Source organism: Indicator indicator, chromosome 10 (genome assembly GCF_027791375.1).
Source record: "Indicator indicator isolate 239-I01 chromosome 10, UM_Iind_1.1, whole genome shotgun sequence".
Classification (NCBI taxonomy): Eukaryota; Metazoa; Chordata; class Aves; order Piciformes; family Indicatoridae; genus Indicator; species Indicator indicator.
In genome coordinates, this window is record NC_072019.1 from 34,334,185 (window position 1) to 34,362,008 (window position 27,824).

At 45.8% G+C, this 27,824-nt stretch overlaps 2 protein-coding genes across 2 annotated transcripts in view; both read left to right on the forward strand.

Moving 5' to 3' along the window:
- Positions 1 to 52: 52 nt before the first annotated feature.
- Positions 53 to 10,785, forward strand: TRMT13 (tRNA methyltransferase 13 homolog). Its single transcript, XM_054384578.1, has 11 exons — positions 53 to 193; positions 613 to 659; positions 749 to 815; positions 2,399 to 2,461; positions 2,602 to 2,671; positions 3,380 to 3,486; positions 6,105 to 6,272; positions 7,180 to 7,252; positions 7,838 to 7,912; positions 9,040 to 9,454; positions 10,590 to 10,785. The coding sequence occupies exons 1-11, from the start codon at positions 53 to 55 to the stop codon at positions 10,783 to 10,785; spliced, it is 1,422 nt and encodes a 473-aa protein (XP_054240553.1).
- An 8,671-nt stretch (positions 10,786 to 19,456) lies between these two features.
- Positions 19,457 to 27,824, forward strand: part of RNF11 (ring finger protein 11) — a 41,794-nt gene continuing 33,426 nt past the window's right edge. Inside the window, exon 1 of the mRNA XM_054384034.1 lies at positions 19,457 to 19,654. Within this exon, the coding sequence (XP_054240009.1) occupies positions 19,532 to 19,654 (123 nt within the window). The 5' untranslated portion in view covers positions 19,457 to 19,531. The remainder of the gene's footprint in view (positions 19,655 to 27,824) is intronic.

A 27,824-nucleotide genomic window follows, 5' to 3' on the forward strand; every position in this document is an offset into this window, starting at 1 on the left:
GGGGCCTCAAGATGGAGTCGAGGCGGCGCCCGCAGGGGCTGCTGGGAGGAAAATGGCGGCGCAGCAGCCGGTGCCGGACCCTGGCTCCCCTCTGCGAGGACGCTGTGCCTACTTCGTGCAAAGGAAGAACCGCTTCTGCAAGATGATCCCGGCTCCTGGGAGGCGCTTTTGTGGAGAGCATGGGCAGCAGGAGGTACCGAGCCTTGCCGGTCCCCTTCTCCGGCTGGGGAAGTCTTAGGAGAGCCGCGGGTTCTCTGCGAGGGAGTGGCACAGATGGCAAGCCCCGGTGACGCGCCAGGGTGCCAGGGCTGGCATGTCCGCCTCAGCTGGCCCCGCAACAGGCAGGAGAGGCAGCGCCTGCACCTTCCTTTGAGCCCTGGATGTGCTAAAGCCATCGCTTCAGCCCAGCAGTAACGTTGCCATTACATATTACATTATAGGTTTATTCTTTTAAGATCCATTTAAGCCTTGTCTCAGTTACTCCATTCTGATTATCTCACCTACCTCAGAATAGATGTTTTATGAAACTCAGATGTCCCACGACAGTTTTTCTAAAACGGGAACACTGCATGCATGCTGAAGTGGTGTCTAAAACTTTTCTTTTATAACTAGAAAGAAAATGACAGAAAAAGAATTCCATGCCCTCTTGATCCCAAACAGTAAGTACGTGTAAATGCTTCTCTTATTCTTTACCAGAGTTCACGTGATAAATGTTGTTAATTTAATTATCTTTCCACTTGGATTTTAGCACTGTGTATGAAGACCAACTGCAGAAGCATTTAAAAAAATGTAATTCAAGAGAGAAGCCCAAACCAGTAAGTGCAGTGTAAATTCAGCACTATCTCCACTCAGGTGAAAACCCTAAACAGTGCAGCCCTGCAGAGAATTTTCTCTGCTGACACTAACTGTGAACTGGAGGACAGAAGTCTTAGCAAGCTCTACAGTAAGGACAATATGGAAGCTGATTAAGGCCAGGCTGGTGGACGAGAAGCTCACCATGAGCCAGCAGTGTGCACTTGCAGCCCAGAAAGCCAACCAGAGCCTGGGCTGCAGCAAGAGAAGTGTGGCCAGCAGGGCAAGGGAGGTGATTCTCCCCCTCTGCTCCACTCTGCTGAGACCCCACCTGGAGTACTGTGTCCAGTTCTGGAGCCCCTATTACAAGAAGGATATGCACATGCTGGAAGGTGTCCAGAGAAGGGCCACCAGGATGAGCAGAGGGTTGGAGCTCCTCTCCTATGAGGACAGACTGAGAGAGTTGGGGCTGTTCAGTCTGGAGAAGAGAAGGCTCCGAGGTGACCTTCTTGTGGCCTTCCAGTATCTGAAGGGGGCCACAAGAAAGCTGGGGAGGGACTTTTTAGGCTATCAGGTAGTGATAGGACTGGGGGGAATGGAATGAAGCTGGAAGTGGGGAGGTTCAGGCTGGACATGAGGAAGAAGTTCTTCCCCATGAGAGTGGTGAGAGCCTGGAATGGGTTGCCCAGGGAGGTGGTTGAGGCCCCGTCCCTGGAGGTGTTTAAGGCCAGGCTGGATGAGGCTCTGGCCAGCCTGATGTAGTGTGAGGTGTCCCTACCCATGGCAGGGGGGTTGGAACTGGATGATCCTTGTTGTCCCTTCCCACCCTGACTGATTCTATGATTCTATGATGTAGCTCTGAGCAACCTGATGTAGTGTGAGGTGACCCTGCCCATGGCAGGGGGGTTGGAACTGGATAATCCTTGAGGTTCCTTACAACCCTGACAATTCTATAGGTAGTTGCTGAAATAAAATTCACATTCCAGTCTCCTCATCCTCTGTGTTCCCCCCTCACTCTATTTCAGTACAGCTTTTCAGTTCTCTTAGTTACAAATGAAAACAATGAATTAATTTTCCTCAGAAATATTCTCTAAGAAGTCTCTCTTAGTGCTATTCATTTGAGAGACTTGGTGAGAAATTCTCCTTGGAAAGCAGAACTAGAGGGAGGCTCTAGGTTTTTTTTCCACCTCTGGCTGTCTGCTGCCCTAGCCAACTGCCTGCTTCACTCAAGCTTGCAATGAATTATGGAAATCTAGGCTGACAGTTGCAGCCAGTGCTGAGGTTTGGAATAGGATCTATGTCTTAACAGCTGTTTCAAGAAAGCAAAGGATGATTTCTTTATCATCTGCCTTTCTGCCTTATCAGTATTACCTGGAAACCTTAAAATGGTCTCTAGTCCAGCAAGCATCAACAGCTTATGAATGTATTCAATCATGTAAAACCAGAACAAGCATTTCTGCTGGAGATTTGGGATCAAATTATAGTAACCAAATTACTTGGAATAATTTCTTTTGCTATGTACCTTGATAAAAGGACTGAAAAAAAATCAGCTTTTTGTTTCCTGGTAATTAACAGAATCCAATTTCTTTTCTTCTGATTTCTAAAGGTCTACTTTGTTCAAGATATCAATGCAGGTTTAAAAGATGCAGCAGAAATAACAGAAAAACAAGTGAGTATATTTATTTGTCCTCAAATTCAGTTCCTGTATAGCATGTTGAAATTTACCTTGTATTTAAAGAACTAGGAAAAATAAAAAGATTTTGTATTAATGAGTGGCACTGGGTTGTTTGTTGTTTTTGTCTTAAAAAGGTACCAATCTCTTCTCTGTCCAAAGAGGAGCTGGAGAACTTAATTATCAAGTTGCAAAAAGCAAGTAATGGTGAGTTTACTTATTACTGAATATGAGATGCTTCAAACTGAATTGATTAAATATTCCATTCTTATTTTTCTTCTTAGACATCTATGAAAATGTGAGACATTTGGCACTAAACACACCTGAAGTAATTATCATTGAGATGCAGGCAATCCTCCAACAGCTAAATTCTACTCAGAAGAATGAGCTAGATCAAGAGAAGGATGAAACACTGGTCCTTTGTTGATATAGCTAATTTCCTTTCATTTTGTGTTGTTTCCAACTTAGATATTTACAAAGGCCTGCAGTGACAGGAGGAGGAGCAATGGCTTCCAACTGGAGAAGAACTGATTTAAATTGGATGTTAGGAACAAGTTCTTTACCATGAGGGTGGTAGAGGTTGCCCAGGGAGGTGGTTGAGGCCTCATCCCTGGAGATACTCAAGGTGAGGCTCGACAAGACCTTGGGCAACCTGATCTAGTTGGGGATGTCCCTGCTGACTGTGGGGGGAGGTCAGACTGGATGAGCTTTGGAGGTCCCTTCCAACCCAGACCATTCTATGATTCTATGATCTCAGTACAGACAAAAAGGCAGAATATGTTAGAAATATGATGACAGGTTTATGCTCCCAGCAGACTATTTTGTTAGTCCTTGTGTCTGAATATTCTAACATAGGTGTGGAAAACCCAGAAACTCTTGAAAACCCATGCCTAAAGGTTTTGCATTTGCATGCAGGCCTGGAACTCAGCCTGAAGGAACAAGTACTGTCCCACCAGGCCCTACAAGAAGCCTTAAATGACCCAAAGAATGGGGAATCTGCTTTCAAACACTTGAAGCAACAGGTATGGTTTATCTTTATTTTTTTATATTTACTAGGTTGTCCTGATTTTAGGCTGGAATCAAGTGAATTTTCTTCATAGTAGCTGGTGCAGTGCTGTGGGTTTGGTTTAGGATAAGAATAATGTTGATAACACCCTGACGTTTCAGTTGGTATCTAACACTGCTTAGCTGCAAGTCAAGGACTTCTCAGCTTCTCATCTGTCCTTGCCAGCAGAGGCTGAGAGTGCACAAGAAGGCAAATCACAGCCTGGGCTGCATCCAAAGATGTGCTACCAGCAGATCCAGAGAGGTGATTCTGCCACTCTGTTCTGCTCTGATGAGACTTCACCTGGAGTACTGTGTCCAGGTCTGGAGCCCTCAATATAGGTAGGACATGGACCTGATGGAGAGGGTCCAGAGGAGGGCCATGAAAATGATCAGGGGGTTGGAGCAGCTCTGCTATGAGGACAGGCTGAGGGAGCTGGGGGTGTTCAGCCTGGAGAAGAGGAGGCTCTGGGGAGACCTAATAGCAGCCTGCCAGTACCTGAAGGGGGCTACAGGAAGGCTGCAGAGAGACTGTTTGCAAAGGCCTGCAGGGACAGGATGAGGGACAATGGCTTGAAACCAGAGCAGAGCAGATTTAGATTGGATGTTAGGAACAAGTTCTTTCCCGTGAGGGCAGTGGAACACTGGAACAGGTTGCCCAGGGAGGTGGTTGAGGCTCCTTCCCTGGAGATATTCAAGGTGAGGCTGTACAGGACTCTGGGCAACCTGATCTAGTTGAGGATGTCCCTGCTGACTGCAGAGAGGGTTGGACTGGATGATCTTTGGAGGTCACAGAATCACAGAGTCAAGCAGGTTGGAAAAGACCTCAGAGATCATCAAGTCCAACCTGTTACCTAATACCTAGCACCTCCTGACAACTAAACCATGGCTCCAAATGCCACATCCAAGCTTTTTTTGAGCACCTCCAGGGACGGCGACTCCACCACCTCCCTGGGCAGCACATCCCAATGGCCAATTACTCTATCTGTGCAGGTCCCTTCCAACCCAGATGATTCTCTGATTCTAAGAAGCTGGGAAGGGACATAGCAAGGACAGATAACCCAAAGGAGCCAAAGGAGTATTCCATACCATATGATGTCATGCCCAGTATATAAAATAAGGAGGAGCTGGCTAAGGAATACCACAGCTCAGGAACTGGTTGGGCATTGGTGAGCAGGTGTTGAGCAATTGTTTTGTATATTCTGCTAGTGTGAATTATTTGCCCTTCCTTTTAAGCTGTCCTTATCTCAAGCCATTAATTCACGGAATCACAGAATCCACCAGGTTGGAAAAGACCTCACAGATCATCAAGTCCAACCTATTACCCAATACCTAACACCTCCTGACAACTAAGCCATGGCACCAAGTGCCACATGCAAGCTTTTTTTGAACACCTCCAGGCACAGTGACTCCACCACCTCCCTGGGCAGCACATTCCACGGGCCAATCTCTCTTTCTGTGAAGAACTTTTTCCTCACCTTGAGCCTAAACTTCCCCTGCTGCAGCTTAAGACTGCGTCCTCTTGTTCTGTCACTGGTTGCCTGGGAGAAGAGACCAACCCCCACCTGTCTTTTAATTTATTTTTTCCCCACACCACTGAGGGGCAGGGGAGTGAGTGATGGCAGTATGGTGCTTAATTGCCAGCTGGGGTTTAACCATGACACAGCTATAGATGTTTTGAAACCTGTAGCTCTGCTGCTGTAAATGTGAGGGACTGTGCATGCATGATGCTAGTTACTCCACATAGAGGCAATCTGCTAACTCTGTAACTGATAGCTGTATAATTATGCTTTTCAATTAATAGCATGCATATAACCTTTAAATGGATGCTTTGTTAACTACACAGTAAGAAAAGTTTATTAGGATACAGAATTTACAAGTTGTGTGGTGTTCATATGAATTTTTACTTATTATAACAACTCATAATAAATCTGAGCTACAAAAGGTAAAATGTTGCATTTGCTAAAAAGTAAAAGGAATTGTTTACTTTTTTTTCTCTGTAAGAGATAGTCCTAGATTTCCTGGTAGTATAACAGATGCATAAAAAGAATTGAAGAATCTGAGTTTACCTTCTGCCTTCTTAATGTGTATTGAACAGCAGGAATTTTAAGGGAGATGGGTTCCATACTGCAGCAAAACAGAAGGTGTTGGGAAGAAAAATTTGAAAGTGAAAAATGTCTGTTTTCTGTACTTTCTTCCCATGCTCTGCATTGCCAAAATATGTAACTGCAGCAGGGTGAGTGAGCTCTGAAGGCACCGATGCTTCACAGAAAACCCATTATTGTACTCTATTTTGGATGGCTACTTTGAGAGTCAGCAGAAAATAATGCTATGATACGCACTTGATCCTAAAAATCCATTCCAAAAACTTCTGGGTGGAGTTATGTGAGCAGTGGAAGAAGAGCAGGGTGATGCTGACCAGCCGTAATTCATAACCCTTTTCCTCTGTACTCACAAGATAATTCCCCAGGCCCTCGTGGAAGGGAAGACTTGATAAAGTCTGCTGCAGTCTGGTGAAGTAATCATTTTCTATCAGGCATTACAATACACAGTGTATACATTTGCATGCTTCATAATAACCTTTTGATATTTGTAGGCTTCTATTTTAGGTAACATGGAAAAACTGCATTTACTTGGCCCAGGAAGATGCTTTGTTGAGTTTGGAGCTGGGCGAGGAAAGCTCTCTCACTGGGTTGATGTTGCCTTACAGGATGCTGACAATGTTCAGTTTTTACTTGTGGAAAGGGCAACTACAAGATTTAAGGTATGAAAGGGCACTGCTACAGTAGCAGAGCATGATTTTGAAGCTGTTGTCATTGAAGCTGTTAGTATTTGCTTTTTATCTCCAAAAATAAAACAAAGCCTTTATAAATGTTAAGGTTTGGAAGCAGGATTGCTTACATTCCACACTTTGCCAATAGCAAATGTATTAAAAGAAAGTCCAGGTGTATGATGATGGAAATGTGCAGATGTTAGCTTGACAGGAAAGAAGTCTGGCATTAATACTTGGAGCAAAGTTACCATGATTAGTAGCCAGCCCTACATGATCACAGCTCACAGGATGTTAGGGGTTGGAAGGGACCTCTGGAGATCTTCCAGTCCAACTCCCCTGCCAGAGCAGGACCAGAGAATCCAGCACAGGGCACACAGGAACACATCCAGACAGGGCTGGAAAGTCTCCAGAGAATGAGATTCCACAACCTCTCTGGGCAGCCTGCTCCAGGGCTCTGGGACCCTCACAGTAAAAAAGTTCCTCCTCATGTTGAGGTGGAACCTCCTGTGCTGTAGTTTATATCCATTGCCCTTTGTCCTATCACAGGATGCAACTGAGCAGAGCCTGTCCCCTCCCTCTTGACCCCCAGACAGGTATTTCTAAACGTTTATTAAATCCCCTTTCAGTCTTCTCCTCTCCAGACTAAACAGTCTCAGGGCTCTCAGCCTCTCCTCATAGGGCAGTGCTCCAGTCCCTTCAGCATCCTTGGAGCCCTGCATGAGACTCTCTCCATCAGATCCCTGTCCCTCTTGAACTGGGGAGACCAGAGCTGGATGCAGTATTTTAGGTGGGGCCTCACTAGGGCATAGTAGAGGGGGAGGAGAACCTCCCTGGATCTTCTGGACACACTTTTCTTACTGATCTTACTGATCTTACTGATCTTATTCTGGTTTTGCAGGTGGATGGAAAACATAAAAGGAAAGATTCTGTGTTTGAAAGGCTTCAAGTTGACATTCAACATTTATGTTTGAGTAAGTTCCTTCATGGCTTGCACAGTTCTGAAGCAGAGGCTTAATGTTAGATTTTGAGTCCTGAAGTTTAAGTCAGTTTCTCTGTAGCATGCTCAGATGTACTTGGCTTTGAAGATTGTTCTTAGTGCTGAGAAATAAATATCCAAACAAAACCATGATGAAGGTTTTTTAGAGCTTGCAGGACTAAACACCTGTGCATTGTTTGTTTTAGATGTGCAGAATGAAGCAAGTCCTGCATATCCTTAATGTGTTAAGCATAGCTAAACTACTTGTGAGAGTGCCTTTTATCAGTAGATGTATTCCTGGCTTGTTTCATATGCAGAACAGAAAAGCTGAAATGGTGAAATATGCTTCTCAGCCACAGCACCCAATTCCCTTCACTTGTTTTAGAAACTTTCTTTGTAAGAGCTTATAACTGCCTGTACAGACCACTGTATTTTTCAATAGTGGGAAACATTTCTATATTTTAAGTGTGGTGAAACTGTATTTTCCAGGAAAAAGTATTGCCCCCACTGTAATAACAGAGGTTCTGAGGTTGTTGTGGATTCTGTGTGTTTATTTTCTTTTTTCTTCCTTCCATCACAGAGAAGGTACCTATTCTGGAGAAGAAAAAGCTACCAGTGGTAGGAATTGGGAAGCATTTGTGTGGTGCTGCAACAGGTATGAATTACCCATGTGTGTTAACAGCAGGGATACTGCAGGATACTCAGTATTAGAATCTGAATGGACTGATCTTCCAAACTGTCATTGCTAAGCTTTGCTTGGCCTCTAACCTTTTGTCCTTGAATGTAGCAAACACATTCTAAAAACACCTGTGGACTTCAGTGGAATCACAGATTTATTGAGGCTGGAATAGACCTCTGAGATCATCAAGTTCAGCCTCTGACCTAACACCACCACATCAACCAGACCATGACACTGAGCCAATCTTTCCTTAAACACCTCCAGGGATGGTGACTCCACCACCTCCCTGGGCAGTCCATTCCAGTGTCTGATTTCCCTTTCCATGAGGAAGGTTCTTCTCCCCCTCGTCTCTGCCCTGCTGAGACCACCCCTGCAATCCTGTGTCCAGCTGGGGGCTCCCCAGTTCAAAAGAGACAGAGACCTGCTGGAGAGAATCCAAGGGAGAGCCAGGAGGATGCTTAGGGGACTTGAGCATCTCCCCTGTGAAGAGAGACTGAGAGCCCTGGGGCTGTTTAGTCTGCAGAAGAGAAGGCTGAAAGGGATCTGATCAATGTCTATCAATAGCTGAGGGGTGGGTGTCAAGTGGAGGGGGCCAGGCTCTTTTGGGTGGTGAGCAGCAATAATAAGAAGGAACAATGGGTTCAAACTTGAACATGAAAGATTTCAACTCAACATGAGGAGAAACTTCTTTACAGTGAAGGTGACAGAGCCCTGGAGCAGGCTGCCCAGAGAGATTGTGGAATCTCCTTCTCTGGAGGCTTTCCAAACCCACCTGGATGCATTCCTGTGCAGACTACCCTGGGTGATCCTGCTTTTGGCAGGGGAGTTAGACCGGATGATCTCCAGAGGCCCCTTCCCACCTCTAACATTCTGTGATTCTGTAATACTCATTTAGCATTTAGGGTTTTCATGTTTTAAAAGCATGCTTGTTAATTTTTAGCTATCCTTAAAATTGCATTAGGGCCCAGTCTGTGATGTATGCTTCTATTCTTCTTGTGGGAAGCACATTCCTAACCTTGACAGAGCCTGTATAAATAATGGCATGCTATTCATTGCTCTTTCTTTTTTTTTGTGGGTATGAATGTTTGTTTTTTTTTTCCCAGATCTTGCTTTGAGATGCTTGGTTGAAAGTTATACAGCTTGCTGTGATGGAGCAGATGAAGAGCCTGCACCAAAACGCACTAAGAGTGATGAGGCAGAGGAGGCTTCTAATAGTTCTTCTGCTAAGGAATGCAATCAAGACGACTGTAAGCCTGTAGCTGGAATTGTTATTGCACTGTGTTGCCATCACAAGTGTGACTGGACACATTATGTAGGCAGAGAGTTCTTTAGATCAGTAGGACTTGGGCCAGTAGAATTCCATTATTTCCAGAGAATGAGCAGCTGGGCCACTTGTGGCATGCGAGAAACCACAGCCAAAGCCTCTGCAAGCGAAGAAAGTGAAGACCAAACTAATGACACAGAAGAACATGACCAAACATTCAGCAAGACAGAGACTGCTTCTGACACTTTGCAAGGGTATGTAATTTTTTTTTTTTAATGTCAAATGGACTTCTGCAAAAAAACAGAATGATGTATAGTGGTATAGGAAACTGCTTTGGGCCCTCAAAATGACTCAGATGACATCAAGTTGAGTGGTGCTGTTGATACACCAGAGGGACAGGATGGCATCCAGAGGGACCTGGACAAGCTGGAGAGCTGGGCCCAGGTGCATCTCAGGAGGTTCAACAAGAGCAAGTGCAGGGTTCTGCACCTGGGATGGCACAGTCCTCACTGTCAATACAGACTGGGGGAGGAGGTGATAGAAAGCAGCCCTGAGGAAAGGACTTGGGGGTGCTGATGGATGAGAAACTGGACATGAGCAGGTAGTGTGAGCACAGAAGGCAAATCATATCCTGGGCTGCATCAAAAGATGCACTGCCAGCAGAGCCAGAGAGGTGATTCTGCCACTTTGCTCTGCCCTGTGTGCAGGTCTGGAGCCCTCAGTATAGGAAGGACATGGACCTGATGGAGAGGATCCAGAGGAAGGCCACAAAAATGATCAGGGGCTTGGAGCAGCTCTGCCATGAGGACAGGCTGAGGGAGCTGGGGGTGCTCAGCCTGGAGGAGAGGAGGCTCTAGGAAGACCTAATAGCAACCTGTCAGGACCTGAAGGGGGCTACAGGAAGGCTGGAGAGAGACTGTTTGCAAAGGGCTGCAGGGACAGGACGAGAGACAACGGCTTCAAACTAGAGCAGAGCAGATTTAGATTGGATGTGAGGAAAAAGTTCTTTACTATGAGGGTGGTGGAACACTGGAACAGGTTGCCCAGGGGGGTGGTTGAGGCTCCTTCCCTGGAGATATTCAAGGTGAGGCTCGATGAGGCCCTGGGCAGCCTGATCTAGTTGGGGATGTCCCTGCTGACTGTGAGGAGGTCAGACTGGATGAGCTTTGGAGATCCCTTCTGGCCTGGACCATTTTATGATTTTGCAGAAACCCTTTACTACATGTGCAGAAATACCCTACTTTAAAAATGCACATGTGCATGGACACGTGTTTCATGGTATTTCAACAGTGATGCTTGCCTGAGCAGCAGTTTTTCTACACTTAATGTTAACTAACAAAACTCTTCTGACCCATGTTGTTTGTTCTTGCCTCCTTGTCATGAAACCAGGATGCTTACTGTTGAAGAACGAAAGCAAATAGGCCACCTCTGCAAGCTGCTGATTGACCAGGGGCGGGTCGAATACTTACAACAACGAGGGTACAAAGCTGCACTACAGTATTACACAGAGGCTGCTGTGTCCTTGGAGAATGTCCTCCTGACAGCTGTCCCAAGTTCATCTTTGATACCAGAGCCAACTACATGACAGGAGATAGATTTTGGAATCGGCAGGAAAAAATCCAAACTTGATCTGGATTTTTAAAAAAAAAGGTAATTCATTGCTTACAAAAAAAACCCCAAAAAAAACCCAAAAAACAAACCACCTGCTTTCATCTTTCACATTACTGAGGGTAAAATAGACCTCTGAGATCATCAAGTCCAGCCTATGACCCAACACCACCACATGGACCACACCATGTCACTAAGTGCCACATCCAATCTTTCCTTAAACACCTCCAGGGACAGCAACTCCACCACCTCCCTGGGCAGTCCCAAGCTAGCTTCTTCGAATGAGCTGTGCTACACAAAGCTTTCTTGACCAGATTCTCAGCTGATTTATAGGATATGGTGTCCACCTGTCCAACTTTGGATATGCCTCTCCCACTTCCTTAGTATCACGTTATGATTAATCAACTCAAAGTAGGCTTTAAAACCTATCTGCTAGTATTTTTATCTGTGTTTCTGTTGGTTTGTTCATTAAGTTGGTTTGTCATGTCCTTCATACAAGCTGGACTATCTTTTCATTTTGTTGTTGCTAAGAGCAAGAGTACTAAGATGCTTCACATGACCAATGGTTTCTGGCAAAGAGTTTATCTCATTCCTTAGGAGCCACAAAGTGTGGAGACTTTCCATTCTGTAAAACAGGTCTTTGGGCAATTGTCCAGATTCAGAAAATCTTATAAATTAATATAAAGTAATTGATTCAACTTTATAAAAGTCCTTTATGGGGCTGTAAAGAACACAAGAATTCTCAAAGAAACCCAGATACACAGCGAGATACCACTGGAAAAAAAATGATACCGAATTGATGGGGTTTTGAAGGTACTACTGCAGCTCATCCAAAATCACAGGAGCATACAGGCTCACAGGATGTTAGGGGTTGGAAGGGACCTCAGGAGATCTTCTGAGTCCAACCCCCTGCCAGAGCAGGACCAGAGAATCCAGCACAGGTCACACAGGAACACGTCCAGACAGGGCTTGAAAGTCTCCAGAGAAGGAGACTCCACAACCTCTCTGGGCAGCCTGTTCCAGTGCTCTGGGAGCCTCACAGTAATGAAAAGTTCTTCCTCATGTTGAGGTGCTGTAGTTTATATCCATTGACACTTGTCCTATCCCAGGGCACAAGTGAGCAAAGGCTGTCCCTTCCTTCCTCACCCCCAGCCCTCAGATATTGGTAGACATTGATCAGATCCCTCTCAGTCTTCTCCAGACTAAACAGCCCCAGGGCTCTCAGCCTCTCCTCATCAGGCAGTGCTCCAGTCCTTTCAGCATCTTCGTAGTCCTCTGTTGGGCTCTCTCCAGCAGATCCCTGTCCCTCTTGAACTGGGGAGACCAGAACTGGATGCAGTATTCCAGGTGAGGTGTCACTAGGGCAGAGTAGAGGGGGAGGAGAACCTCCCTGGCTCTGCTGGACACACTCCTCTGAATGCACCCCAGGACCCCATTGGCCTTCTTGGTCACCAGGGCACATTGCTGACTCATGCAGAACTTGTTGTCCACCAGCACTCCACATTAGAGTTGATAAAGCTTAAGTTTGCAGTGAGCTTAAAATAACATTTTGAAGTAGGATTTAGTAATTATAATTTCAACGCAATGAAACAGGAAACTTTGAGCTTTGAGCTTTATTTACCTGTAAATTCCATCAGGAAGCTCCTGGAATCCTGTTGCAGGTGACTTGCTGCCGGCACTTTTCTTTGCCCAAGGCATGCTGGGAGCTGTAGTCTTCCGCTGTGTGATCTCTTGTCGGCCATGTTGTTCGCCCGGGGCATGCTGGGAACTGGAGTCCTGACACAGGAACATCGGCCATGGTGTTTCCTGCGGCGTGCTGGGAGCTGCAGTCCTGTACACAGAGGGTCCTGTCGGCCATGTTGTTTGTGCCGAGCATGCTGGGAGCTGCAGTCCTGTACACAGAGAGCCCTGTCGGCCATGTTGTTTGTCCCCGAACATGCTGGGAGCTGCAGTCCTGTACACAGAGGGTCCTGTCGGCCATGTTGTTTGTCCCGAGCATGCTGGGAGCTGCAGTCCTGTACACAGAGGGTCCTGTCGGCCATGTTGTTTGTCCCGAGCATGCTGGGAGCTGCAGTCCTGTACACAGAGAGTCCTGTCGGCCATGTTGTTTGTCCCGAGCATGCTGGGAGCTGCAGTCTTGTACACAGAGAGTCCTGTCGGCCATGTTGTTTGTCCCCGAGCATGCTGGGAGCTGCAGTCCTGTACACAGAGAGTCCTGTCGGCCATGTTGTTTGGCCCCGAGCATGCTGGGGGCTGCAGTCCTGTACACAGAGAGCCCTGTCGGCCATGTTGTTTGTCCCGAGCATGCTGGGGGCTGCAGTCCTGTACACAGAGAGTCCTGTCGGCCATGTTGTTTGTCCCGAGCATGCTGGGAGCTGCAGTCTTGTACACAGAGGGTCCTGTCGGCCATGTTGTTTGTCCCGAGCATGCTGGGAGCTGCAGTCCTGTACACAGAGAGTCCTGTCGGCCATGTTGTTTGTCCCCGAGCATGCTGGGAGCTGCAGTCCTGTACACAGAGAGTCCTGTCGGCCATGTTGCTTGGCCCCGAGCATGCTGGGGGCTGCAGTCCTGTACACAGAGAGTCCTGTCGGCCATGTTGTTTGGCCCCGAGCATGCTGGGGACTGCAGTCCTGTACACAGAGGGTCCTGTCAGTTTTAATTTTTTTAATAAACTCTAAAGTAATGTAAATTTTAAATGTCTATATACAGATAAGAGATTTCTGTCTATTTAACTCCTCAGATCAATAGCTACAAGTTTAACTTTTAAATTTCTCCCTCCCTTCTGCGCCCCTCAAAACTTTTGTGGCATTTCAAGGATTCAGGGCATTTAGAGTCGAGGCAGCACCACTGACGCGGCAGCCCACCTGCAGTACCTTCAGTTCAGCACAAGGTGGCAGCACTGAGCACTGACGGGGACTCTGCTCCCCTCTAGTGTGAGGAACAGCTCAGCTGCTTCCCCTCAGAGTTCCTTCCATTTAAGGTTAAAACAAACAAAAAAAGACCACAAAGGAAAATCCACTACTTTTAATTCATATATACACAATTTATATTTCAAAACCCTATGTGGCTCTACTTAGGGGTTTTTTTATGTTCTAAAAGACTTTATATAATAGGGGGGATACAGTGAGATCATTTAGACATCTTTTTTTTACATATAAATTAACACAATTCTTCAATATCTACATAAAAATGACAGTTTTTTTTCTCCATTTCAACATTTCACACCCATACTTACAGATTTAAATATCTGTCAATCTCCCCCAGGCATTGCCAGCATCCAGGGCTGCAAGAACCCTTTTTGGAGGCATATCCCCATCCCTCACTCACCTGCTCCTCTGCTGCATCATCCCCAGTCTGACATCATCACTTAACCCAGAACCCCCCACTCCTTTTTATTCACCCCCCAAAAAATGCACAAAATGAGGGAAATGGCCCCACCAGCAGCTCATTACTTTAACAGTTACATATGTACATATCCTCTCCCCGCTGCAAAAGGGGAGCTCCCTCCCAGACCCTGCCCCACAGGCTGGTGGCTGCCCCAAAGGAGGAAATGTGCCAGAGGACAGTGCCACATCTCTCACACCCTATTTTGGTTGGGCTCTTTGGCAGCAATGTTCCTCCTTAGGCATCCATCCCACGATGCAGGCAGGATGCTCCTGCAGCAGTGCCCAAAGTGTCCAGGGAACAATGCCTGGCTCAGCTTGACAAGATTTTAATCCTCCAGCAGCCTCAACCCATGCACCAGATCTGCAGATCAAAGAGGAAACTGCAGGAGGACCAGACTCCCAATCCAGTTCCTGGCAAAAACTGGGGACAACAGTGAGGAGAACACAAACAGTGTCAGCTGCACATGCTGCTTATCAGACCCATGCTTTGCCTTAGAGGGGAGATTCAGAGGTCAGCATCAGATTTTCTGTTACCAATTACACATGCTTCAAACTTTCCTTCAATGGCCTTCAGTATCTAGAGAAGCTTCTGAAACACCACCAGAGGCATCTCATCAGGCTTTTAGTCTCTGCTTACTAACACCTGGTGAAACTGAACATCTTCTGACACTTAGGCAGTATTTTACAACAGTGTTCTGTTTCATTTGGTTCCCACCAGACACGGCTCTTACATTGATTATTTCCAACACGTTTTTTAGTGGGAGTGCACAAATAAATGCTTGCATTGACCCCTCAGCTCAGCCACCTTTTGTTCTGGTCATGACTTAAGAGATGTGTGCCACTAACAAATGCTGCAAATCCAGAGAGAGAAGGCTCTGACTAATGATTTTGGTTGTTCACCTTCAAAATGGTTTATTTAGCACTGTCCAGAAATACAATCAGACTTTTGGATTGTTAATTACACAAAGCCCTTTTCTTGCCCATTCTCTTTGCCTTCCTCCTTTGGATTCGGGCCTTAATTCCACGAATCCTGCAAGTCAAAGGGAATTTACTCCCCAGAGCCCCTCTCCTGTGGTTCTCCCTGGGGCTTCCCCCAAAAGAAAACCTCCCTGAGCTGACTTGGTCATCTTGTACAGAATCCATACAGACAGAAGTCTATATCTTTTCTCAAGAACATCATCCCTGGTTGAATATTGCTCAAACACTCTGTCCCAGCACAGTCTCCTCACCATAGCACTTTTCTGAGCTCCAATGTTCCCAGGCTCTGCAGCCACAGAGCTTTTCCCCACCTAGTGCTATCACAGTATCACAGTACATTAGAGGTGGGAAGGGACCTCAGTGATCATTGAGTCCAACCCCCCTGCCAAAGCAGGATCATCCAGGGTAGTCTGCACAGGAACACATTCAGGTGGGTTGTGAAAGTCTCCAGAGAAGGAGACTCCACAACCTCTCTGGGCAGCCTGTTCCAGGGCTCTGTCACCCTCACTGTAAATGAGGTTGAGGTGTTGAGGTGAAACTTCTATGTTCCAAGTTTGTATCCATTGTTCCTTGTCTTATTACTGCACATTACCAAAAAGAGCCTGGCCCCCTCCCCTTGACACCCACCCCTCAGATACTGATAGACGTTGATCAGATCCCCTCTCAGTCTTCTCAAGACTCAACAGCCCCAGGGCTCTCAGTCTTTCTTCACAGGGAGATGCTCAAGTCCCCTAAGCATCCTCGTGGTTCTCTGTTGGATTCTCTCCATCAGGTCTCTGTCTCTCTTGAACTGGGGAGCCCAAAACTGGACACAGGATTGCAGGTGTGGTCTCACCATCAATATTAGTCATTTGTGATTTAGAGATAAAAAGGTGTCATTTCAGGCGACACTAGGTCTCCTCTATTTAATAGGCTCGGGCTAGAGCAGCAGCTCTTTGCTGAGTTCTTCAAGGTACCACTTGATGGCATGCTTGCATCAGCACACAGCAGGCTGAAGGCAGGACAAATCAGCAAATCCTGTCCACAGTTGAGCCAGTTAATGAATCATCATGAATGAACCTGTTTAATTAAAAGAACTTCACACTGCAATACCGACTAGGAACAAGAAGGGCATGTAAAATAATTACACTCTGTATTCTGCCACTTTAATCCCAGAGATTGCCTTGATAAGTCATTAGTTCTTTCATGCACTCAGTAAGCTTGGTAAGAAATTTGCCTTTGCATCCCTGAGCCCTTTCTTCCAACGGTGGCAGATTTTCCTTGCCCAGTGTTTACTTCTTCATCAGAAGGTTTGTGGCAGGTTTGTTTGTTGCATGTGTTCCTGCATGGTTCTGGGGTTTCTTTTGATACAACAGCAGCAAAGAATTCCTACTGAAACTGAACAACGATCCCTTCAGTTTGGCCAAATGGGAAACTGAAATGAATTCCTGCCCACTGAATAATGAAAGTATGATTCAACTTCCAGTCAAAGGAACTTTCTCCAGTGTGACATCACAGGATGTTAGGAGTTGGAAAGGACCTCTGAAGGTCATCGAGTACAACATCCCTACAAAAGCAGGACCATAGAATCCAGAACAGGTTGCATAGGAAAGCATCCAGATGGATCTTGAAAGTCTCCAGAGAAGGAGACTCCACAACCTCTCTGGGCAGCCTGTTCCAGTGCTCTGGGACCATCACAGTGAAGAAGTTCCTCCTCATGTTGAGGTGGAACCTCCTGTGCTGTAGTTTATATCCATTACCCCTTGTCCTATCCCAGGGTGCAACTGAGCAGAGCCTGTCCCCTCCTTCTTGACACCCAGCCCTCAGATATTGACAGACATTTATTAAATCCCCTCTCAGTCTTCTCCAGACTGAACAGCCCCAGGGCTCTCAGCCTCTCCTCATCAGGCAGTGCTCCAGTCCCCTCTTTCATCATCCTTGTAGCCCTCCCCCAGAACCGGATGCAATACTCCAGGTGAAGTCTCACTAGGGCAGAGCAGAGGGGGAGAAGAAACTCTCTTGATCTGATGGACACTCTTCTAAATGCACCCCAGAGGTTAATCAATGAGTATGAAGGGTTATTACATATGCCACTTAATATATAACATTAACCCCAGCCCTAACTGAACCCTCACCCTAATTGCCCTAAACCATAACCCTAACCCCTAACCCTAAACCTAATGACCCTAACCCCAATACCAACTTTAACCCTAACCCCAACTTTAACCCTAACTGCAGCACGCACTGCAGTCTGCCTTTCTATTGCAAGGCAGACTGCAGCACGTGCCTGTGGTCTTCAGAGAGCTACGCCAATGACGCAGGCTGGTGTTCCACACAGAAAATAAACCATTAAATGACAGCTGAATAAAGAAGTCTCTCTAGCTGCCAGTAATCTTGTTCCTGATGTTGCCACTTCACCACTCAAAATACCAGTAACTGAGCTGGAGCCTCACCACAAGGTTCTCACAGCAGACAGCTCGGACATTGCCTTAACCTTGAAATCAGGGCTGGGTGAGGCTGTGGTTTGCTGGATCCTCTCCAACAATTGCTTGCTTAATTCTCCTATTAAACTACACAACACACTCATAGGATAAACACTCATATGACCTACAGCAGTCACCATTATTTACAGTAGGCCACTGCAAAGCCTCTCCATCATGAGCAATGCACCCAATTTGTGAATAATTTTTATTCTGTGAGTAGCCTAAAACTATGTTTGAAGCCCACAAACACCAGTAATAACTTTTCTGCTGTTACAGACTTTACGCTGGGGCTGTTTAGGTTATCCGCTGATAAGCAGCAAAACAAAACAATGAAACTAAATATTTAGGGAAGAACGTAGCAAGAAGTCTGTTCCCAGGCTGAGAGGTCCACCACTCAACCTCTCAAGTGTTTAAGTAAAGGCTGTAGAGGCAAGTATGTCAGCATGGACAACTGGTTTGTAGATACTTTAACCCAAGATGGAAGCCTCAGTTCAAACCAGGGGTGACACTGATCACCAGAGATGATTATGGTAAAGTCTGGCCATGCTCTACTTGCATTGTAGCCCATACCTCCCAGCTCTACTCATCTGCACCGAATTTACTTCACTTGAAAAAAACAAAATGGAACAACAACAAAAAAGGATTAAAAAATATATTCCATAGTATGAATCTGAAAGCCGAGGAAGGATTTTGAGGAATTGTCCTAGAAGCCAAAGCGGTAAAGAACACTTAAAAGGGTCATCTTGTAATGAAATATTGTTCCCTTCTGTGAGGGTCTGCACTAGCACGTAATGAAGAGGGGCACTCTCCTCAAATTTGCATTTATATATATATACATATACACACACAGAGAGATGTATGTACTTATCTATACTTAAATCCAAGTGTGAATACGTATTTTTTTTTTGGAGAGAGAACAAAAAAAGGAGCTAAGTACCTTTTATTTTAGTACCTACTTACCACATATAAATCCTGAAGGGCTACTTTCAGAAACACAAAACTGCTACAAGAAGCGCCTGTTGCCTTTTTTGCTCCTCATTTGGGGTTCAATGCCTTGCCCTTACAATTACAAAGTGTGTCCACCCTGGTAACGCCAGCGACAAGCACCAGAGGAACCCCTTTTTGCCCTGAGAAATAACCCAGGGATGAGCCACACGCTGGGGCAGGACCCTGGGTCTCACACCTGGACGGCATCTCGGTGCAGCTGCCGCCGGCCAGCCTCCCCCACCACAGCGGCGCGGGCTTCCCAACCCAGCCGCGCCGCCATGCCCGGAAAACAAACAACTACAAAGGGCTGTCGGGGGTGGAGCAAAGCGGCACCCTCCATTTTGGGGGTAAGGGGTAGGTCACCCCGCTGCAGGCGGCACCAGCGGGACAGCCCGGCTCGGCCTCCCCTGCCCCACTTCGCCTCGTCCCGTCGGGGGTGGGCAGGACTCGCCCCGCCGTGAGGCCGGGGCCGGACGCGACAGAGTGGGGCCTTGCGGCTGCGAGCCTGCTCCAGCGGGGAGGAGTGAGAGGAGGAGCCAGAGCGGCCTGTGCGACAAAACCCAGTGCGCAGGGAGCTGGTGACCAGGAAGCAGAACAGCGCCGGGCTGCTGCGGGGCGGGCGGACCCCACCGGAGCCCGTTGCCCCACGCCGCCGCCCCCCCGGGGGGTGGGAGGCCAGTCCTGCCGCCCCCCCGGCTCGGGGGTCGGGGCGGCTGCGGAGCGAAGCGGGAGGCGGTTGGGCTGCTGCTAAGCCGCTTAGGGCCGGGGCTGGCATGAGCCTCCCCGGCGGGGCGGCTGCGGGCTGCGCGCTGCGGCGGGGAGGCTGAGGGCTTGGAGCCGCCGCCGGCGGGGGCTGGCGGCCTGTCCCTGAGGAGGAGGCAGAAGAGGGAGCCCTGCTCCCCGGGGGAAGATGGGGAACTGCCTCAAGTCCCCTACCTCCGATGACATCTCGCTGCTGCACGAGTCCCAGTCGGACAGAGCCAGCTACGGGGACGGGGCCGAGCCGGATCAGGAGCCACCGCCGCCATATCAGGTAGGGGAAAGGACAGGGAGGGCCGCGGCGGAGAGCGGAGGCTGGAGGGGACATAGAGGAAGCGGGACAGGCGGCGGGAGGCGGCGGGGGCCTGGGAAAGGGGGTGAGGGACGAGGGAGCCGCAGGGCAGCGCCAGGCCCCTCTCCCTGAGGGCCGGGTTGGGGACTGCCGCTGACTCCCTGCCTCTCTCCCTCCTCGCCGCCGCTCCTGCGCTGGGCGGCCGCCCGAACCTCTCCCTTTCCGCTCACGCGTACCGGGGGGAAGCCGCTTTGTTTCTCCCAGGCTCCCAGCTCGGGCCTCTCAGCAGAGGGGAGGCGAGGTTCTGGCGGCGGTGAGCGTCGGCCGGGCCAAGCCCGGCGGGGGTCGGGGAGGGTCGGTCCCGCTGCCGGTCGGGGGTCAGCTGCGGGGTCACGGGGGAGAAGGAGGATAGGGGCTGGCCCTCAGGCCAGTGCCGCGTCCTTTGTTGCCTGTCTGCGGTGACATCACCGTCTGGCGTTGCGCTGCTCGGGTGACGCTCCGGGACGGGCACCGCGGGCGGGTGCACTGCCCGGGCTTTGTCCGGGCGCATTCACCCTCGCCCGGGCTTCGCTCCCGTATTTTTAGCAGCGTCTGATACCCAGTAAGTAACTCTCCCAGCCCAGTGGATCCTGTTTCCCTCAGTCGTGTGGGGCACCGGCAGGGAAGTTGTTGCCCATTGTTCGGTTTTTCTGTCTCTGCTGTTAATTTATATCTTGGTGATGAAGCGGAGTGGGGAAAGTTGGGGTGCGTTAATTTAGCACTTTCCTCGCAGCGGAGGATCACGCTGAAGTCGAGTGGTGATGGCGTTAGTACAAAAGCCCTGCTCTCGTCCGCTTCCAGGAGGGATGGTCATGGAATGGGGAAGTTTGAACTTGGGGTTGCACTTGTCTGCTCTTTTTCTTCTCCATCCCTATATATGTGTACGAACGTACATTACCCGAAACAAACTGTCTACAGTAAGCATTTTACAGCACTAAAAAAAAAAAAAAATCCAGTGGTACTACTTAATATTTTGGAGTCACAGATTCACAGATTTTAAGTTTTAAAAGTATTTTCCTGTCTGTGAGAATAGGATACGTTCCAGAGAAACATACAGGAATGACATTTGAGACAAATTCTGCCGGGTGATTTGAGAGATCTCCTTTTGAGGCTGGAAGTCATTCAGTAGTTGCAACCTTGACGTATAATTAATAAAATCGCAGGAAGTATTTAACTGGGCAGGTGTGTAAGCTACAAAATGCTTTAACAAGTTCAGGAATTACAGCCTTGGTAGGAAGCTCCATACGTGTTCAGAAGCAGCCCCGCAAGTAGCAACCCTTGCTGAGGCAGTGAAGCTCTAGTGGTGTTGGTTGGGAGTGTGTGCCTGTTTGTTTTGTTTGGGTGCAAAAGCTTAATATTAGACTAGATTTCATGATATGGGGGAATTTTTTCTGGAGTTCTGAGCTGCATCTGCTGAAGTCCACCAAACAGTGAGAGCTTGGTGGCAGATTAAGTTTTTTTAAAGGTTGTATTGTTCTAAATCAAGCATGAATTTTCCTTGCAGATTTGGAATGCATCATATTGTTGAGAAGTAAACATCTCAAGTTTGACTGTGCTGTTCTATTTACATCTGTGATTCTAGGAAGACTTGTGGAGTTGTTTGTTCATTGATGGTTGGTTGGGTTTTTTTTTTTTTTTTCCCCTCTTGGAACCAACCTGTTAGCTCTTGTGTAAAGTCACACATGTGCCTTATGCAGGCCTTCTTGTGCAGCTTTCGGTGTAAGATAAGTATTCTTCTTCTGTCAGTGTTTGGCTGGATTTTTTTCCTTGATGAACTTCTTGTTCATTGTGCATGCTTGACTAAGAACATAATAGACAGTAAAATAAGTTAATTTAGAGGTGTCTGGTATCAAGTAAGTGTATTCGTTGCTTGAGTAGAGCTGTGTAGCATCAGGTGATGTGCCCACAGGTACTGGGCTGTCTTGAGCATCACTGGCTGTCCTGAGAGCCTCTCTGCTGATCCCAGCAATTCCTAAAGCTTCACCTTAAAGTGGCACTTTGTGGCTCATATAGTCAAAATTCAGAGCTATTCTTTCCATAGGTTTTGAACTACAAAGGTTTTTTTATTTTTTAAATTATTATTATTTTATTTTTTTTAATAAAAAGACCTTCCCTACAATATTACACAGCATTTTATGCACTTTGAGTTCAAGAGGATTTATAATTTGGGGTTATCCAAGATGCGTAGTCGAGACTCCAAATGTGAAACAATTCCTTATGCTCCATTATTGGCGTGCTAGCAGTAGGTCACTGTCCAATTTTAACTTTCAAGTGGCAGCTTGGATTCAGTGTTACAAATGGGAATTTAGGAGCTTCTGCTTTGTTTGTGGTAATTACTCCTTTCACAGTGTCTCAACCAGAATTAGTGTGTGTAATAGATATTAGGAAGTAAAGCAAGGAAGAGGATAAAGAATTCAAAAACTTGCTGGTGGCAACTAGTAGTGTGTGCAAGAAACTAGAAAAAGAACCATTTGAAATCTAGCTACTGAAAACTCAGCCATGAAATGGAGAATACGATTTGGTATATTTGCTTCTCTTGCAGCAATGTGTCAGCTTCCTGAATAGCTCTTGCAAGGTACACAAACTAGGAGAAGGAAGCTTGTTGGGTAAAGATACACAGATGTTAAAAAATCACTTCTGTGTCTCTTGTAACTAACCTCTGTATTATTATTCTGACATGTAAAATAATTCTTAGTGTTCTGATGGGATTGTGCCATGGACATCCATCTGGGAATCTTGTTAAGCTGTAGTTCTTACTTAGCTATTTATTTCTAACTATAACTTACGCCCCCAATAATTTTTTCAGTATTGCATGTCAAGTTTATTTTATTAGTGAGTGCTATCGAGCCACCTATGTGAAATTCCTGCTTCCGAAAATGAGATGGGAAGTTGGAACTGGGGGAATGGACACGTGGAGTAATGGGGAATATGACTGGAAATCAGAAGCTCTGCATGTACCTGTCTCTGCTGTCAGTTGCTGTGGCAGTATGTGTTATATGCTACAGCAGAAAGGCTTCTGGGAGGAAGCATCTTTTTAAACAGGTATCTGAGTTAATGAGAAAGTGGTCCATTAATGCACCAGACATTTCCCAGTGCATTAAATTTAACGTCTACCATGGCAAGTAATTAAAACATGCCAATAAAAGAGTGTGTCTGTGTGATGGCAGGGAAAGGAAGTGATTTCAAGAGTGGACCAGTGTTTTCACACACAGATGCTATTTTTGGATGCCTCCAGTTTAAAACAGGAATTACCACTGTTTTTCTAAGTGCTAAGCACATGCAACTCCGTTTTTACGCAGTGAATCTGTGATTAGGAGCGAGTTTGTTTTTTCTCAAATCCTCAAAATTGAGTTTGCTTTCAAGTTTGTTTTCCTTTTCTGTGTATGACTTCTTTGCCCTCTGTTGGCAATATACCTCCTGCTGTTTTTCCATACATGTTCACCTTTTTCCTGGTGTATCTTACTTCTAGTAGTTCTTCCCAATGACTTCTTTGCAGAACAGATGTGCCCCTTAGTTCTTGTATCCTGTTTCTGTTCTTAAATAGTTCCTTAATAGTTGCAGGAAGAAATTTGCCAGTTTATTAAACTTTGGAATTGTGCCAAGTAAAGTATTGAATACCTCAAAAACTTTGGGAGAAAAGTTTCTAAAAAGTACTGGTGTGGACAAAATACACTGCAGTCTTCTAAAAACAATGTGTACCACTTGCTAAATTAATAAGCTAAAAGCATGAGAAGGAATCCTAAGGTCTTGGTTTTGATGCTGAACTCATAAAAGCACATTTAATATGTTGATGTGGCAGGCAGATGAATAAGATTTTTATCCCTTTACCTGAAGAGATCCAAGGCATGCTCCAGTACTTGGTACTACCCTGTGTCTTCTTACTGGCTCAGTTAAAATGTTTCAGTGGATCTAGTGGATTGTGGGGTTTTTAATTACTATTATTATTATTTGGAGGGATTAATTTTAAATCTATTGACCTGGGTACTCCTTTGATGAGGCTGCAAGCACAAAATGGGACTAGGGATCACAAACGTGAGCTTAATCCCATGTCATGTTCCCATAATCTTTGAGAACCCAATTTAGAATGTCTCTTGGCATCTCTTAAACTGAGTTTGCTGCAATAGTCTCCTTGGGCCTCCTCTGTTAAGTGAGCATCGCCTATAGGTGTTGTGCCCTCATCCCCATCCATCTTTCTTGTTGCTCTTTGTTCCAGCCATCTCCAGGGAGGTGGCACAGCAGCCTGTGATGATGGAGCCCTAGGTCCCTAGTAGATCACTCTAGGATGCCCTCAGCCTAAATGTGCAGCACAATAGATGCAGCCCTGGAGTGTCACTTATCCAAGACACTGAATTAGTGCCCAGTTTGAACAGTCAGAAAACTTTCTTAAAATAGTCTACTGTGTGAAACTCGCTCCTGCAGATGCACGTGGTGGATGTATTTTGCTCAACAGAGAAGCAAAGCTTCTGTTATGCTCTCGTCATGATGTTCTGATGCTGTCTTTTCAAAGCCATGGTAATTAATGGCTTTCAAAACTGCAAACCAAATTAATTCTGATCTAGGAGTTGCACCTGTATGAAATTCTCTTGGGCCACAAATGAGAGGATTTAGTGTCTGTGGATGCATGTATTGGTAGAGAAGGACTCCAGCCATATAACGTTATGATTTAGCATTGAGTGATTGCACAGAGAACTGTTGACATACATTGGAGCAGTGTGAGAGGAGGAAAGATGAGATGGGAATACATTACATAGAGAAAGCTATCCATGGAAAAAAAGGCAAACCAACTGGTGTGTTTGCTAACACGTAAGAGAAAGAAGTGTGTCTAAAAGTTGCCTGTGCAGGTCTTGCACTTTTTTCCTGCTTGTCTGCCACATCTCAGTGATGACATGTGTGAATTACAGCTGCATTAGTGGATGTGGACTGAGATACTGCTGCAGTCCACAATCCCTCAGTCTGATTTGTGATGGTTTGAAACTATCTTTTTAATTTTAATTTGCAAAGTTCAAGCAGAGAAAGCAAAAGAGTGTAAATAAGTCCCTATTGGGTGTAAGAAAGTAAAATAATGATTGTACATATTCATTGCATTTCGTCCTAGATTGTAGATTTGCTTGTAAATACAGCTTTCATTTGCTTTCCAGACTGAGCTAGCCTGGTTATTGTCGGGGGATTGGGGAGGTGGGATTTCAGCTCTCACACTGATACAGATTGAGACTTCAAAGGGCTTCAACCAAGAGTGTCTCTTTGTTGTGTTGCTGGTTAGTGCTTACTGGCAGCAGTGCCATAGGTGGAGGATCAGCTACAGTAAATTATGGAGGAGTTTGCTGCATGGATAAGAAATGGTAGAGTAAGGCAGTGATGTTTTGTGTTTACTTCTTGTCAAGAATGATTGCTTAAGGTACCTTGTACAGGCCCTTCTCAGAAATGAACTAGGGCTATAGTAGTATTATGGAATAATACCTCTAACTGTGAATGTCCAAGCACCAAGTGTTAGTCACTCCTGTTAAACAGTTATAAAATTTGATGGCTGCATTTAGAAAATCTGTCTTGTGGTGCAGTTTGGTAAAATATTTATATGTGCAAAGCAACAAACTTTTTTCTTTAACATCTGCATAGGGATGTAGTTTATTTCTCCAGACAGTAGTGAAATATGTATTATGAACTTCATTGTAATACCATTCAGGATTCTCCGAGGTAACTTGTGACAAGAAGCAATGGCCTGAAGCTGTGCCAGGGGAGGTTTAGGTTGGATGTAGGAAGCACTTCCTGATGGAAAAGGGAATCAGACAGTAGAATGGACTGCCCAGGGAGGTGGTGGAGTTGCCATCCCTGGAGGTGTTTAAGCAAAGATTGGATGTGGCACTTAGTGACCTAGCCTAGTCAGTGTGGTGGTGTTAGGTCATAGGCTGAACTTGATGATCTCAGAGGTCTATTCCAGCCTCAATAATTCTGTAATTATTTGGTTAATGCACAATAAGCCATGATAGTTCCGATTCCTTCACGTCTCTACAACTTAGCAAGTTGCCTAGAGAATTGTGTTTCTGGTAATCAGTGCTAAGTGGAAAGTTTACTTAGGGTGTGCTGATCAAACCTCTTTTCTAGGTAACAGGAAAAAAACATGCACCTGTACTTCCTGTCTTAACTCATACTGGTTTCAGTGTAGCCTGACAGGCTGACTGATTTAGCACTGTCTTCCATTTTACCAGTGAAATAAGCTGGGGGACAAGAAGTGGGGAGGCAAACCTGACAAAAAAGGATACCATCTGGTGATGGTATCACAGAGTTGAGTAGCTTTGTTCTTGAAAATACCCATTCATAAACTGGTTTTAATGAATATTTTAATGAAACTGGCTGAATATTGCAATTCTCTACCTGCTTGAAAATAGTTTCTTAACTCCACTTGGTTACAGTTATGTGTTTGATATGGTTAGAGGAAATGAGAGTATATGCTGATGTTCAGGTTTTCGGTGTTATCATCTTTCTATTATCAAAATTAGTGCTAGTTTCTAGACTTACTGTTGTTGAGTTGGCAATTGGCAAAGATCTGTTTCTAACCATTCTGGCCACAAGGCTTTCCAAGAAGAATTTTGAAAAGAAGAGGATGCTTATAATGAGATTTGATGCAGTACTGCTTACTGTTTTGCACAGGTTGCTAGAAGAAATGTCTGAAGTTAAATGTTCTATACAACGTCACCCCCTGTCTTCCTATGTCCCTGTTATCGCTTCAACAAAAGAGAGAAACTTGGTTTAACAAACACTTCCTCAGAGTTTGGTAATGGTTGTAGTCAGTCTGCTTGCAGAATGTAAGGTCAAACTAAAAATGTCACCACTTGCTTGTGGCAGCCTGGTGTCTTCAGTCTTTGTGCTTGTCCTTTTTATTGCCTCGCTGTAGACACACAGAGAAACGTGTTTATATTTTGAAGAGGTAAGGATCTGTGGAGCAGACTACAGCAAATCAGCCCTGACTTTTCTATGAGCTAATGAAACTGTTCCTAAGAGACCAAAGAACCAGAAAACGAGCAAGTTTTTCAGGATGTCATGGCTGAGTTACAATAAAACTTCTTCAGGGGAAAAAAGAAAAAAAAACCTGAAGTGTCACTGTTCTTTGACTCTAAATTGCAAAGCAAGCTTCAATCTTGAGTTAGGCTGTAAGAAAAATTTGCCCTGACGTTGTGCAGGTCTCAGAAGTGAAGGTGTCTTGCTTCTTGAAGGTAGGATGTGGCTTTGTAGATGATGCTATCTTTCTTCTTGTTCTGCCAGCCTTTTGGGGACAGCTGCAGCAGTGACCTGTCCCAGCAGAGCTGGAGTCGTGTGGAGCTTCTTGCTGGCTAGAACTGCATTGTGGACTTCAACCCCTGCCAAAACTAAACAAAATACACCAAAACATCACCCTAGCAGCCCTAGCGTAAGCCATTATCATTCCTAGTTCAGTCCTCTCTTTAGTCTAACTTTAAGCAAATCACTTAACTGGTCTGTGCCTTAGTTTTCTCACTATAAAATGAGGAGTAAAGGAGTAATAAAGTTTATCTTCAGGGCAGGCATGCTTAATAATGTGATTCATGTTTGTAAAGTGTTCCATAATTTGATTTTAATAAAATATTCCTCCATTATAAAATTGAACCTCTGCAAGAATTTATAAGAAGCCTGCCTTAGAGAGGGATCTTTATCAGAAGATCTGTTTAAGGCAGTCGATAAGTTTCCTAAAATTTGGTTTGGAATCTGATAGTTCAGCATTTTTTTGGCAGCCCTCTTTCCAGATGCTGGGTTGATAAGAATGAAGTGGCTGTGGAGATGGTAATAAGAAATCTTGCCTTATCTTCATTTTGCTGGGAGATTATGCATTCTTTCAGGCAAGCCAACCTAAACACCCTCCCCAAAATCTAGGACCACCATATGTTTTGGAAGCTCTCGTGTTTCCTGCATTTACCACTGGTTCATTTCTGTGATGAGCAGCTGTTGCTGGCTGTTGGTCTGTACTTCAGTTTCTGAACCACAGAACACAAAGTTAGTTTTATGTTTTGAAAAGATAAGGATCTGCAGAATGGACTTAAGCAAATCAGCTTTGACTTTCCTACCAAGTAGTGAAACAATTTCCAAGAGACCAAACAGCTCTAAA

Excerpts from the sequence above, each read along its gene's own strand:
- TRMT13 (XM_054384578.1), top strand. The coding sequence starts at position 53 with ATGGCGGCGCAGCAGCCGGTGCCGGACCCTGGCTCCCCTCTGCGAGGA. Across the intron at positions 816-2,398 it reads CAAGAGAGAAGCCCAAACCA|GTCTACTTTGTTCAAGATAT; the intron begins GTAAGTGCAGTG and ends TGATTTCTAAAG. Across the intron at positions 3,487-6,104 it reads TCAAACACTTGAAGCAACAG|GCTTCTATTTTAGGTAACAT; the intron begins GTATGGTTTATC and ends TGATATTTGTAG.